Here is a 13,494-nt window from a genome sequence, read left to right as displayed (position 1 = left end):
TTTGGCTTTGGGTGGAGCCCTCAGCTACTCAGATGCCGCCAGGAGGAGAGTTCTGGGCAAACAAAGGGCCTAATCAAAGTGAATAGGAAGGTGGGAGGATAAACCAGTTAGCCAGGGTATACAGATTCAGAGTTCAACACGGTCAAATAGCAGGCAAGGGTCGGTCCAGGCAGAATTCTAGCCCAGACGAATAGCAGGAAAAAGTCGGTCCAGACAGAATTCTAGCACAATCAAATAACAGGTAAGGATTGGTCCAGGCAGAGTTCAATTACAGTCAGATAACAGGAAAGGATCGGTCCAGGCAGAATTCTAGCCCAATCAAATAACAGGCAAGGGTAGGTCCAGACAGAATTCTAGCACAGTCAAATAACAGGAAAGGGTCGGTCCAGGCAGAATTCTAGGCAAGACGAATAACAGGAAAAGGTCGGTCCAGGCAGAATTTTAGCACAATCAAATAACAGGTAAGGATTGGTCCAGGCAGAGTTCAATCACAGTCAAATAACAGGAAAGGATCTGTCCAGGCAGAATTCTTGCACAATCAAATAACAGCTTGATAGATGGAAAAACAGAGTATAGTATGTAGAGAAAAGAGACTAGGAGAATAAAGAGTTTGAGGGAGGAGAAGATGAATTTTTAGCAAAAATACTGAATTCGGTGCATCCCTAGTAGTAAACATCGCCAAATTATTATGGCTAGAACTTCTGTATTTATTGAATTAATATTGCTCCCAGTCGTTGGCAACCCTGTAATGAACCATGCTTTCAAAGCTGTCCGTAGCAGCTCACATTTTTCTGACCCTGTTAGGCCATCTTTTGAGTGCCAGTGGCACCGCACATGCACATGTGCTCTGTGTGCAATTAAAAGGGTTGAGTTAACTTTTTGTATGATGTAAAGAGTAATATTCTTCATATTTCACTTTTTGTTCAGCAACTCTCCAGTTTGGAATTTCAGCAGTTATCTAGCTGCTAGGGTTCAAATTGCCTTGGCAACAACGGAAAGGTTTTTAAAGGAACAGTAACACCAAAAAATGAAAGTGTATAAAAGTAACTAAAATATAATGTGCTGCTGCCCTGCACTGGTAAAAGTTGTGTGTTTACTTCAGAAAGTCTACTATAATTTATATAAATAAGCTGCTATGTAGCCATGGAGGCAGCCATTCAAAGGAGAAAAGGCACACGCACATAGCAGATAACAGATAAAGCACTATTGTATTCTACAGAGCTTATCTGTTATCTGCTATGTAACCTGTGCCTTTTCTCCTTTTTTCCAGCTTGAATGGCTGCCCCCGTGGCTACACAGCAGCTTATTATATAAATTATAGTAGTGTTACTGTAGAAAACACACCAGTTTTACCAGTGCAGGGCAACAGTGCATTATATTTTTATTACTTTAAAGCTCTTTCATTTTTTAGTGTTACTTTTCCTTTAAGAGAGACTGGTATATAAATAGAAAGGTGAACCTCCCTTTTACAAAGTTAAGTTTAGGACTCAATCATTATTATCATTTAATTTGCCGATAGCGGGATTTCATAAAAGCTGATGCTACAAGGCATATTATTCATTCATTCTTATGAAAAATGTATTGGTTTATATGCTGCCATGTAATGTGAATCTGAATGAACTACCTTGTATTGTTAATTTTATATTCCATATAAACAGCGATCCCTTAGTTCAGGGGTGTCAAACTCAATCACATAAGGGGTCCGAAGTCTAAAACACAGGCTAAGTCGTCAGCCAAATTTTTTATTAACATACTGTACAGTCAAGCACAGTCACAATGCAGGCAATTGGTGCTGCCAGGTCAGGCACAGTCACCAGGGGCCACATAAAACAGCCAGAAGGGCCATATTTTATGGTATTCTGGGGTACATCAAATGGATTTTTGGCTTGGGAATCTAAAGTATGCCATATTTTTCTGTAACACTTTGACAATTTGGTAATTTCCCGATGGATAATCTATAGAAGTCAGAAATCTCTATAAAACTATACGTATAAGCTATTGGCACGTTCAGGAAACATGAGGCTTTCCAAATTAGTTGAAGTTGTGTCCATAAAATAAAATATGTTTCTGGCAGAAATCCCTATATCATGAAAAATTTCAGGTTTTTTTCGTTTGTTTTAAAATCTTGTTCCAGAAGTGGAAATACACGAAACCGATATATATTATTATCCTACCTAAACTAAACCCCTGAGTACATGCCCCTAAAATGAGAGAGCCCAGAATATTTACAAAACGCCTGGCACTTCTGTTGGCACTTAAAGGGTTAAAGGAACAATAACACCAAAAAATGAAAGTGTATCAAATAAATTAACATATTATATACTGTTGTCATAGACTGGTAAAAGTTGTGTGTTTGCTTTAGAAACACTGCTATAGTTTATATAAACAAATGTGCTGTGTAGCCATGGGGGCAGCCATTCAAATTGAAATGAAAAGGCACAGGTTACATAGCAGATAACAGATAAGTTGCTTAGATTCCCATTATATTCTACAGAGCTTATCTATTATCTGCTAAACCTGTGCCTTTTCTTCTTTTTTCCAGCTTGAATAACTGCACCCGTGGCTACTCAACAGCTTATTTATATTAATTATAGTAGGGTTTCTAACACAAACACACAACTTTTACCAGTGCAGGGCAACAGTTCATTATATTTGAATTACTTCAGAACATTTTTATTTGTTGGTGTTACTGTTTCATTTAAACAGTTCCATCAAATTAAGGCCATTTATTCAACAGAGATATTTGGAAATCCTGAAAACTGTTGCTATTTTCATTGATTCTGCCAGAACAACTCTGTAAAGTAATGTGTAACATGGCAATAATATGTATAAAAAGTTGACTTGCCATGGCCAGGTATTAATTAAGTGTTGTCAAAATGTTTTAAGTGTGGGTGGTGGCAGAAAGAGGCAGGATACACAGTCACACAGAAAGCACACAGTACACTAGACCATTGTGTGACATTCTTGATCATAGCAGCAAGAAAACTGATTGGTTGTTGTTTCTATCTTATATAACTGTGGATAGGTAACTACCTTCTTTAGGTTATCTTTAAAAAGGTATGAGATACTGCACAGAAACCATACATTCTCTTCTCATGTGTGCCATGTTGTTTCCCTATAGTTCAGTGCAGCAGTGGAAAGATTTGTTTATTCCTGTGCTGGATACTGTGTTGCAACATTTGTGCTTGGAATTGGGGACAGACATAATGACAATATAATGGTAACTGAGTCAGGTAAGCAAATATAGAAATAATTGAATATCAGTAGAAGTTGCAGCTCTGACGTTAGTGTGCATAGTTATTAAACTCAATCTTGACTGACTGTATAATTCAGTCTGACAACACAAAATCCACTTAAATAATTAATCAGTTATAAAATATGTAAGATTTTATAATGGCCCTGTGATGTGGGAAATAGAAAATGGGTTGAAAACTAAGCAGATGATGCTCTCTCTGGAACTGTGAAATGTATTTCTCCAAAATCAGCCACATTGGATTCTTCTGCTCCCTGTATTGTTTGGGATCTAACCTATGTTAGAGTTGCTCAGTAACAGGAAATCCTGATAATACACAGATAAGCCATTGAAAAACATAAATGTTTTGCCATGAAACAGTTAAAATCTATGAGAACATAGAATAGTGAGTTATAGACTTTTTATGATGATAGCACATTGATTGTTTATATGAAAATGTTGATTTGTTTTTAAGCCGTTTTTATCCAGTTACATGCAGTTTTATACAGTACAGGAAATTGCATGCATTTTTACTGGCAATATTTTATTATCATGGTGATATGGTGATAAATATATATATTATTTTAATTATAGTGGTTGCACATAAAGTATCAGAGAGTTAGTGACAGGGCTCATTGGGCTACTACCAGGAAACACAAAAGGGGAGAAATAAAATAAATTCATTTTCAACATGCAATTTAGAAGTATGGTTAAAAAAGATGAAAACATTTAAAGCAACTTTAAAAAAGTAATTTGTGGTGTTTTGTTTAAAACAGCACAAACTAAATATAGCAATATGCAAAATGTTATATGGTAAGCAGTGTTTACTGCTGTTGGGTTTGTATTGAAGCTGAGGAAAAGGATTAAAATGCTTATTAGCATTTGATGATGGACAGAATTCATAAACATATTTAGTTATTTGCAGATTTTAGTTTTCAAAGTAGATGTAGACAGTTTTTTCTGTAAACTCTGTATTAAAAAAAGTTTTAGCTTAAATTCAGCTGCCCCTACCTAGAATGTTTGTCATCAGTAATTGATTAAAGATAAATGTGTCATTAAATGTAGTGTCAATTTGGGGTAAAAAAAATATATATACCTTTTAAATAAGACCATTTTGTAATGGAATATTTTTGTGATTGTGATTCATGGTATAAATTTAGCTTTGTAAATAATGCAGTTTAATTCACACCAACTTATATCAAAATATTTTACACTTCTCTAAAAATATGCTCCAAAGATGTGTTACATTTCTTTATCTTATTCTGTATTTGTTGAACAAAATGTATGTACAAGCTTAAAAAAATATAGAGTATACAATATAGTGTATGTGATTTTTACTCTCTCTTTAGGTAACCTGTTCCATATAGATTTTGGTCATATTCTTGGTAACTACAAAAGTTTTCTGGGAATCAACAAGGAAAGGGTGCCCTTTGTGTTAACACCTGATTTCCTTTATGTTATGGGAACATCAGGAAAGAAGACAAGTCAGTACTTTAATAAATTTCAGGTATGTATATTACAGACACCGCAAAAAAAAGTTAAATATCTTTAAAAGAGATGGAAATGTAAAAACTAAGTAAGCTTTACCAGAAAGGGCTATGTAAAAACACCAATAAACACACAGTAATGATGCTCTGAGTCCTCTGTGAAAAGAAACACCACATTTCTTTCCTTCTATTCTGTACACATGAGCTTCTCTTTCAGAGTCCCTTCTCTCAGAGAAATCCTTCACAGATCCTGTGCAGCTTCCTCCTCTGTCCTCTCTCCCCCTGCCTTCTTCTTCTCCCTCCTCCCCCCTCACCTCAGCAGCGAGAGATACAAACAGGGAAGTGACGTCAGATCATGGTAAAATGGCAGCTGCTATCTTAAACAAACAGAGAGAGCTTCTAGGCCTGTTTACTCCGCTTTCTACAGTAAGAAGACAGATTTAAGCCCCCTGGATCACAATACTTAAGATGGCTATAGCTGGGATGAGCTAGTCTATTTAACTCATTGGCTCTTGAGTCCAATGTTTGGACACTGTGTGCTTTGGTCAGCCAAGCTGTTTAATGTTTAGGAAATGCCCTCTATACTTAAAATATATTTTTATTTTGCTAACATGTTTCTTTCCAGCAAAAATTGCTGTAAGAAACAAAATAGTTATAGCCCGGGGGGGTATAGTTCTCCTTTAAAGAATGCATATGATATTTTTGTTTTTAGTACAATATTTCATTTGCAGCTTGCATGGCCTTGAATGGAATCCCGGTCTCTATTGCTTTTAATTTATATCATTAGAGTGTGCTGTTTAACCTAGCTCAAAATGTGATGTATCCAGCATTACCAGCTATTCAGTGATAGAGCAGGGGGCTTGTCTAGACAATTTAACACTGTAATAAAATGGAAATTCTAATTTTCTAAATGCATTAACAGTTGCTCCTGCTAGGAGAAAACTGCACAGGCCTGTGGAAAAAAACTGTATTAGCACTGTGCCGGCATTTTACCTTCCGAGTGGTGTTCCAGGCATCCCTTGTGAGAATTCCTGTTTGTGCATGCACAGTAGAGTAAACCTGTGCAATCTACTCTACTGCACATGTGCAGAAAGCTAAATGCCAAAGGGATGAAGATCTCAGGTAAGAACATGACAGTGCAGTGCTTAGGTAGATTTTTCGTGGGCTGGTTTAGTTTTCTCCTAGCTGGGGAACTGGCCCAAGGAAATGTTTATTGATCTTTTTCACTGGGGTGTGCCCTGTACACATCTTTTAAGTTCAAGTTATCTGATTCCACACTTATTTAATGCATACAAGCCTGAAGGGATTATTTAATCTGCTTGTGTTCTACAACTTGTTCTGTGTGTGGTCTGGCTGCCATTAATATATTCTCTCACTGTGAGCAGTACTGTTGGAGATATTGGAAATGCAGTTTTATCATCCTTTAAGAGTCTGCGTGCTGCCCCAGTAAAATGCCTTTATCCACTAAAGTGTGTATGAGAACCACTAAAGATATTACTCATGTTATACCTACACACAAGCCAGTGATCCCGTAGTTTAGTCAAAAAATGCAGACAAGGCTGTCAGTATTAGCATATGTGTTGGTGACCTGAGCTGTACTAAGAAGAGGTTATTTAACTGTCAAACTATGGTGCAATTTGCAATGATTACAGTCTTAAAGATTTTTTTTCTTTGTAGGATGTCTGTGTAAAAGCATATTTGGCTCTTCGACATCATACAAATCTAATGATCATCCTGTTTTCAATGATGCTGATGACAGGTATGCCTCAACTGACAAGTAAGGAGGACATTGAATACATCCGGGACTCACTGACTGTTGGAAAAAATGAAGAGAGTGCCAAGAAGCATTTTCTTGACCAGATTGAAGTTTGTAGGGATAAAGGCTGGACTGTGCAGTTTAATTGGTTTCTACACCTTGTGCTGGGCATTAAACAAGGGGTAGAAAAGCATTCAGCTTGAAGCAAATTAGCCAAATGTCAGTATAAATGTATAGATGTAAAATTAAAACTGATAACTTTGATATTTGATGTGCAATATTTGCTTATATTTTATATGGATATGGGACCTTTTATTTAGAATTCTTGGAATCTGGGGAGTTATAAAACTGTACATATTATTTGAAGTACCATACTGTAAATCTACTAAAACGTATATATTAAAAAAAAAAATAACACAAAAACCAAAATGGATAAACTTTAAGTACAAGATATAGTTTTATTATCACACATGAATAACTAATCAGTCTATCTTGGGTCAATTTCCCCTTTGTTGCTCAATATTTTCTTAGGCCACCCTAGATCAAAATGTTCCAATCCCTCCCACCTTCCAGACAGCAGTGGGGCAGGACCCTAAAGGAATTATTTGTTTTTCTGTGTGTGTGTGTGTGTGTGTGTGTGTGTGTGTTCACAAAAGGAGATTTCTCAAATATGTCTGAAGTGGAGATGCATAAAAATAGGTCTTGAGACACGTTCTGCATTCTAGCTTCATATGGAAGAAGAATCAAAAATATGCTGTATTTATATTTATTCATTAAATCAATGTAATATTCACATAAGTGTTTTAGACAGGTAAAGCTCAGCTCTTATATCCAATCAAGACGTTAGAAGCTTTCCAAACTGCTGCTCTTTAGCAATTGTCAAGCTTCAGCCCCAGCAAGTTTGTCTGATGATGCTGTGCATTTGTAGATATTGTAGAGGGATGTTAAAACATTGGCAGGGGGGAGAGTTTCTATTTGCCCTGCTGGATACCCTTTAAAGCTTAATTTGAAGGTCAAATGGGGGAAAATTGCATTTGTTTTTCTAGATATTCTTGAAACTATGGCTGAATGCATTATACGGATTATCTCATATCTGCAACCTTGTTATTTGCCAAGGAGGCACAAACTAAAAAGTTGGACCTCGTTGGGGGGCTTGAACTAAAAATCAAATAACCACTACACCAGAGTATTAACCTTTAATTAATATGACTGCAACAACAAAAATATTTTCGGTAGTGTTGCATCCCTGTAGACAGCTGACCCCTTTTACCAGCACATACAAGCATGCATGACATGAAAGAAATTCTTAGGTACGTCTATTTGTCCTTTAAATGGTTGTCATGTGGTGGTTAACCAGCTTTGAATTGTGGAGAGAATTTTGGTGCACATATATACAAAAACACATCCATTATTTAAAGAATACAGAATGTTTAAGAGATTTCCTTTATACCCTTGCACTTTTTAACACTGTTAATATATACAGGTATGGGATCCCTTATCTGGAAACCCATTATTCTGAAAGTACCGAAATTACGGAAAGGCCATCTCCCATAGACTCCATTATAAGCAAATAACTCTAAAAATTATTTAAACTTTAAAATTATTTCCTTTTTCTCTGTAGTAATAAAACAGTACCTTGTAATTGGTCCCAACTAAGATATAATTTATCATAATTGAGGCAAAACAAGCCTATTGGGTTTATGTAAGTTATGGAGATCCAAATTACGGAAAGATACTTATCCGGAAAACCCCAGGTCCTGAGCATTCTGGATAATAGGTCCCATACCTGTACTTGTTTTTATACTGCAGTGCAGACAACTCTTAATATACCTAGTTGTTATACCTTAATTTTATGGCAACAGTCCCCCATGACTGTGTTTTCTCTAAAATCCAGATACTGATTCAAGTGCAGTTTTTCCACCTGCTGTATTATATCTCAAGTGCCTGCTTCCATGCTTAGAAGAAAATGTCACATAAATTTACTCTTAGTTTTCTCATATCCTTTCCAAGTAGCCTTTGGGGTAAGATCTTCCATTGCTTAGTTTATAGCACAACTCCTGTTATATACTAGGTTTATACCACATCTAGAACTTTCTTAATCATTAAATGCACAAAACAGGGAGGGAAGCAAAAATTACATTTGGAGACTCGAAAATCAATTCATGTATTTAATCTTTTTTTTTTAATTATTTGTCAAGAATTACACTGTCACAAGAAAATAAAACTGAGTTGTTCCTTATAACTGCCGAGTTTCTAAACAAAGCCTTCAACTTAAATTAATGAGCAAAAGATATTTAATTATTTGGCTGAGAAATGAGAAGATGATTATTGAACAATGGGCCATTACAGGATTACATATACATTACAATTGTCTGTCAAGATCCCAGATTTGGATTACGTTGAAGGAATTTGCCTACAAGCAGTGCTGATGAGAAAATAACCTAAAAAAAACAGTTTGGCATCAGATATTTTAGGGAGTGCATTCTATAGTTTCAGTAGTCTCCCTGTAAAGAAGAAAACCTTTCTTTGCCTGCGAGAATCTACTAAATAAGTTTGGGGCTTCTTAGACAACTGCAATACGAATCATTTCAAAATGCTCAGAATATTTTGACACTTCAGTTTTCTTTAATTTAATTTCCTTGGTCCTTGAATTCCATGATATCCTTTTTCTTAAGTGTTTGCCCAAGCTTCCACTGTGTGTTCTAGATGAAGCCTTACTAGTTCTTTACTAGGAAATATAATTCTCCTTTCCACCCTATATTTGTACTGGGGAGTGTTTTATGGCTGCAAATTAACATAGTTAGAACCCAGAATGTTAGAACCTGCAAATAGTAATGTCACAATCATTCATTTTTTTAACTAATTAAGAATGTAAGCACATGGTGCATCAGAGCCCAGATGTATGTATGTATATCTTTATTTATAAAGTGCTACTTAATGTATGTATGCATGCAGCACAGTACAGTAGAACAATAAATGTATACAACAGGGAGTTAGTACAATAAATACAAAGTATGATCATAAATACAAGGTACAGTTGCAAAGTCCTGCACCCACAGGTGCTCACCAGGCAGACAACAAAGTGTGAAAAACTTGACGGCTTGTGTCTGTTTGTACTGTGCACCACTTTCTGAACATAAATGACCATTTACGGAGAAGTCCCAGCAAAAGAGATAAAACTCTTTAAGTCACAGATATCTGACTTTATATTGGCAGGAAGAAAGACCCAGAATTAACATGAACATTACTCAGATCTAAAAGTGACCAAGAATTAACAAGGACATTTTAGCTAAATCTATACCAGACAATTCAGTAAAAATATTATCATGAACACCAGAATTATCCAGAATGTTTAGAACCCAGGGTTTTCCAGATAAGGGGTTTTTCCTGTGATTTCTATTAAGAAATTATTTAAACATTAGTTGAGTGCAATAGGATTGTTTTACCTCCAATAAGGGTTTTATTGTATCTTACTAAGGATCAGGTGCAAGGTACTGTTTTATTATTACAGAGGTGCAACATGTAGGTGGAACACATGAGGGGAACACTGTTAGTAACAGCTCCTCAAGGCTGGTGTTAATTTCAGGGCTTAAATATGAAAGCCCTGTACTTTTCACCTTGCCCTACCTAGAAGTGCATGTATAGATCCAAGTACCTTTGTGAATACTGTTTAAATGTGCACAGTATTGTGTGTATTTTGTGTTTTGGAGTTGGCCCATACCCCTTTTATGGCTGGGATCTGTGGGGCGATCAGTTTGTGCCAACCGCAATAGAAGGTACCTGGTGGGAGTTTGCAACAGAGGTGGGGGCCTCTATGGCTGGAGGGGTGGGGTTTTGAGTGATTATGTACAGTGAGCCACAGACACTCCAGAATAACACTAAGTGTATCAGCCTAAAAGATGGTCAACTAAGTATATATAGCAATGTGCTTTTTATTTGATTAGGAGAAAAGAGAATATATAGTCCTCTATGTATGTAAATTAATTAGCTGCTTATTCACAAATTGCATTTATTTTATACTACAAATATTTTAAAGAAATATACAGTATGAAAATTCCAGGTTGGTAAAGCTGGGGTTACTGCCCTTAAATAGTTCTAATTATATCCTATTAAAGTGATTGTGCATTCCATTTAAACTGCTTCCTTCCCTTTTCTGTATACTGTATTTGCCGTTAAAAAGATATGTGCTTGCTAAACTAAAATCTCACAGCTGAGCAGTTTTCTTTTCTTGCCAATGGTTTCACTCTTCATGAATCAGCCTTGGAAGAGCATATAAGCAGAACAGTGAAGGAAGCAGCCAGCTTGGCCACAGCTTTGCTTTGCTCTTACGCACACACAAGCACTAAATACATGCCAGCAAGCAAAACAGATCTTCCCACTACAGTATAATCTTCAGTGTGGTGTTACAATGAATGAATGAAGTAAATAGACTGTGACTTCAGTCCAGGCAAAATACTGTATTGAAAATATAGGCCTACAGCCCCTTATTACATGATGCATCAGATCACCTTTATTAGGTTTTAGATAATAAAACCATAGCCATCTATGGACACTGATCAGGGCTGTTTTTAAAACTCACTAGCATTTTTATTAGGCATGTACAACTTGCAGCTGTTCGACGACTGTTGAACTACATATCATTGTGTCCTAAAGAAAAAACATAATGGGGAAAATTCTTTAGAGCATTTACCCCCCCAAAAATAACATATGTGGGATATTAGCATGGAGTAGGTGACGTAGATAATAAGATGAAAAAGTGACTGCTTAGGCATTATAATGGCACTTTGCCAGCATGGACCTATCAAAATTTCTCTTAGCAACATTTCATTCTTGTGTTCTTGACAAATTAATGTTCTCTGATGCATTTTGACCAATGCAACGAGAATTTTCACCAATGTGAAGTAAATAAGCCAAAACTTGTTGCTCTCTCCTATTAGTAAATTGGTGATTTTGTGGTGAATTTTTATTATAGTGTTCTCCCTTTAGTAAATATGCCCCATGATTTTTGTTTAAGTAAAGTGAAATAATATTTCTGCATTGTCCAATGTAAAATTATCTCTATCTCAGAAAGGCATTGATGTGGCAAAACTTTTCAGAAGAAGAGGTAAACCTGCAGCTCCACGCGGAGGTGCAGGCTAGTGGCAAGATCATTTACAATGGGGAAATGTAGCAAGGCCTGAATGAACCACCAACAAATATATGTTCTTGTTGTTCTAAAAATGCTTGAACACACATGTATACTGCTGAAGCATTTTATCTGAACTGCATCATGGCTCTTAAATTTATTTTACAATATTCTGCCCTGGCCACACTCGGCAATTATTGAACTTTTTACCAGCCTGTGTCCAATGTTCCCTCTAATTTCTTCTAGACTTTTTTCCGAAGAAAATTTTTTTTTTTTTTTGTGTGTGCAGACTATTTAAACAAGTATGTGCACAGGTCAGGATATGTACAAAATAATGTGTTTTTGACACAAAATCTTTGTGCCTATTACAACTTCTGTGTGCTGCTGTCAAAATTTGAGCAAGCTCCAAAATGCAAAGTTTAGAGGGAACATTCCCTATATTTCCTGTTGGTCTACATGTGCCAGGTCTTTCTGGGGTTTGTGAATTGAAACTGGTCTTGGCAAAAACAGAGAAACAAACAAGCAATGTGTGAGTTTGAAGGTGGGCAGGTAGAAAAGGATGTAGTGTAGCACAGATTTACAAATCTGAACATAATGATGTTTTATTAGGCTAGTAGAATGAACAGCCGTACTGATTTTCAAATCAGGAATATTGGTCATCTGAGCATGTACAGTAAGTTTATCTATGTCAAGACAAATGCACTGCACATTCTTCATCAGGGCTGGAACTAGGGCTAGGCAGAAGAGGCACCTACCTAGGGCGCAACAGTGAGGGGGCACTAGGCCAACCCCTAGTCTAGGATCTTTTACCCCCACCATTGATTTCCTTTGCTCCCCCACAACGCTGCCATCTTCTTTCTTCTCTTCCGGGTTCCTGGAACGCCACCCCTGCAATAAAAAAAAAAAGCATACCTTTCCACCAATTGGCGACGGGTCCTGTGCTGCCCTTTCTTGCTTCACTGCGCGAAAACGTCATCACGCACACATCGGCGCTCAGGAACAGAGACAGTCGGGTTTGTCTCACAGTCGTGTCCAGGATTTAAGAAGCGTTTATTTAAAAAACAAGCGATTTCCGGAGAAAACGGTCAACATGAGTAGTAGGTACTTTTGGAATCATATAATGAAATGTATTATTTTGCTGTCAGTATCACTTTAACATTTTTGAAATGCAGTCTGCAGAATAGGCATTTTACAGTTAAATAATATTTCACTTATCAAGTTATGTTTTACATTAGCACTATGAAGGTACAAAACTGCAAAGCTTCTAAAAGGTGTACAGAATACCAATGACTTCTGCCTCAACAAAGGATGGATTCAGGGCTTATGTTTTTAAATCCTTCCAGTGTTCAAAAGAAATTAATTCTTTATGATGTGCTAGAATAATTATGTTGTTGTTAGCATTTTCCATTGCTGTCATTTTTGTTTCAGATATTTCTTTAATCCTTTTAAAGAGAGAAATGGATTAAGGCACACATAGATTTGAAGCCAACCACATACAGTTCCATTGCGACACAATCCAATCATTTACAGGTGGGTAATCATATTATTCCTAACCAGTCAATTGTGGAACCAATTGTGCGCAGTTTCATTTAAAAAAAATATTAGGATCATAATACGGAATGTTGTTGCTACAATGATTCCATACAATGATGCATACATATATATATATGTATATAGTTTTATGCTCCAAGATGCAACCACATTTTGGTGCAAGTTACATACCTGCCATACTATTTCATTCATCTTGCCCCAGTTATATTTATTACTAGTTACTGTCAGTGACTCTCTCTGATACCCTCTTCCTTTGTAAACTTGTCCCCCTCCTTCCAACTACCAATGCCCTGGTTGTCCCAACTTTCTATATGCATCCACCCATATAATTCAACACCTGCAT

The 13,494-nt window shown here is 36.5% G+C and overlaps 1 protein-coding gene across 5 annotated transcripts in view; it reads left to right on the top strand.

The window, feature by feature from the left end:
• pik3cg (phosphatidylinositol-4,5-bisphosphate 3-kinase catalytic subunit gamma) overlaps positions 1 to 8,714 on the top strand; it is a 31,934-nt gene extending 23,220 nt beyond the window's left edge. For 4 of the 5 annotated variants that reach the window (XM_031897660.1, XM_012958626.3, XM_012958627.3 and 1 more), the window contains 3 exons: positions 3,122 to 3,233; positions 4,582 to 4,739; positions 6,397 to 8,714. In XM_031897660.1, the coding sequence (XP_031753520.1) occupies positions 3,122 to 3,233; positions 4,582 to 4,739; positions 6,397 to 6,678 (552 nt within the window). In that variant the 3' untranslated portion in view covers positions 6,679 to 8,714. 5 annotated transcript variants of the gene reach the window in all.
• Positions 8,715 to 13,494: the final 4,780 nt, after the last annotated feature.

Source organism: Xenopus tropicalis, chromosome 3, assembly GCF_000004195.4.
Source record: "Xenopus tropicalis strain Nigerian chromosome 3, UCB_Xtro_10.0, whole genome shotgun sequence".
NCBI classification, from domain to species: domain Eukaryota; kingdom Metazoa; phylum Chordata; class Amphibia; order Anura; family Pipidae; genus Xenopus; species Xenopus tropicalis.
Note: the sequence above shows the minus strand (reverse complement) of the source record. Positions and strands in the feature narration are given on the sequence as shown.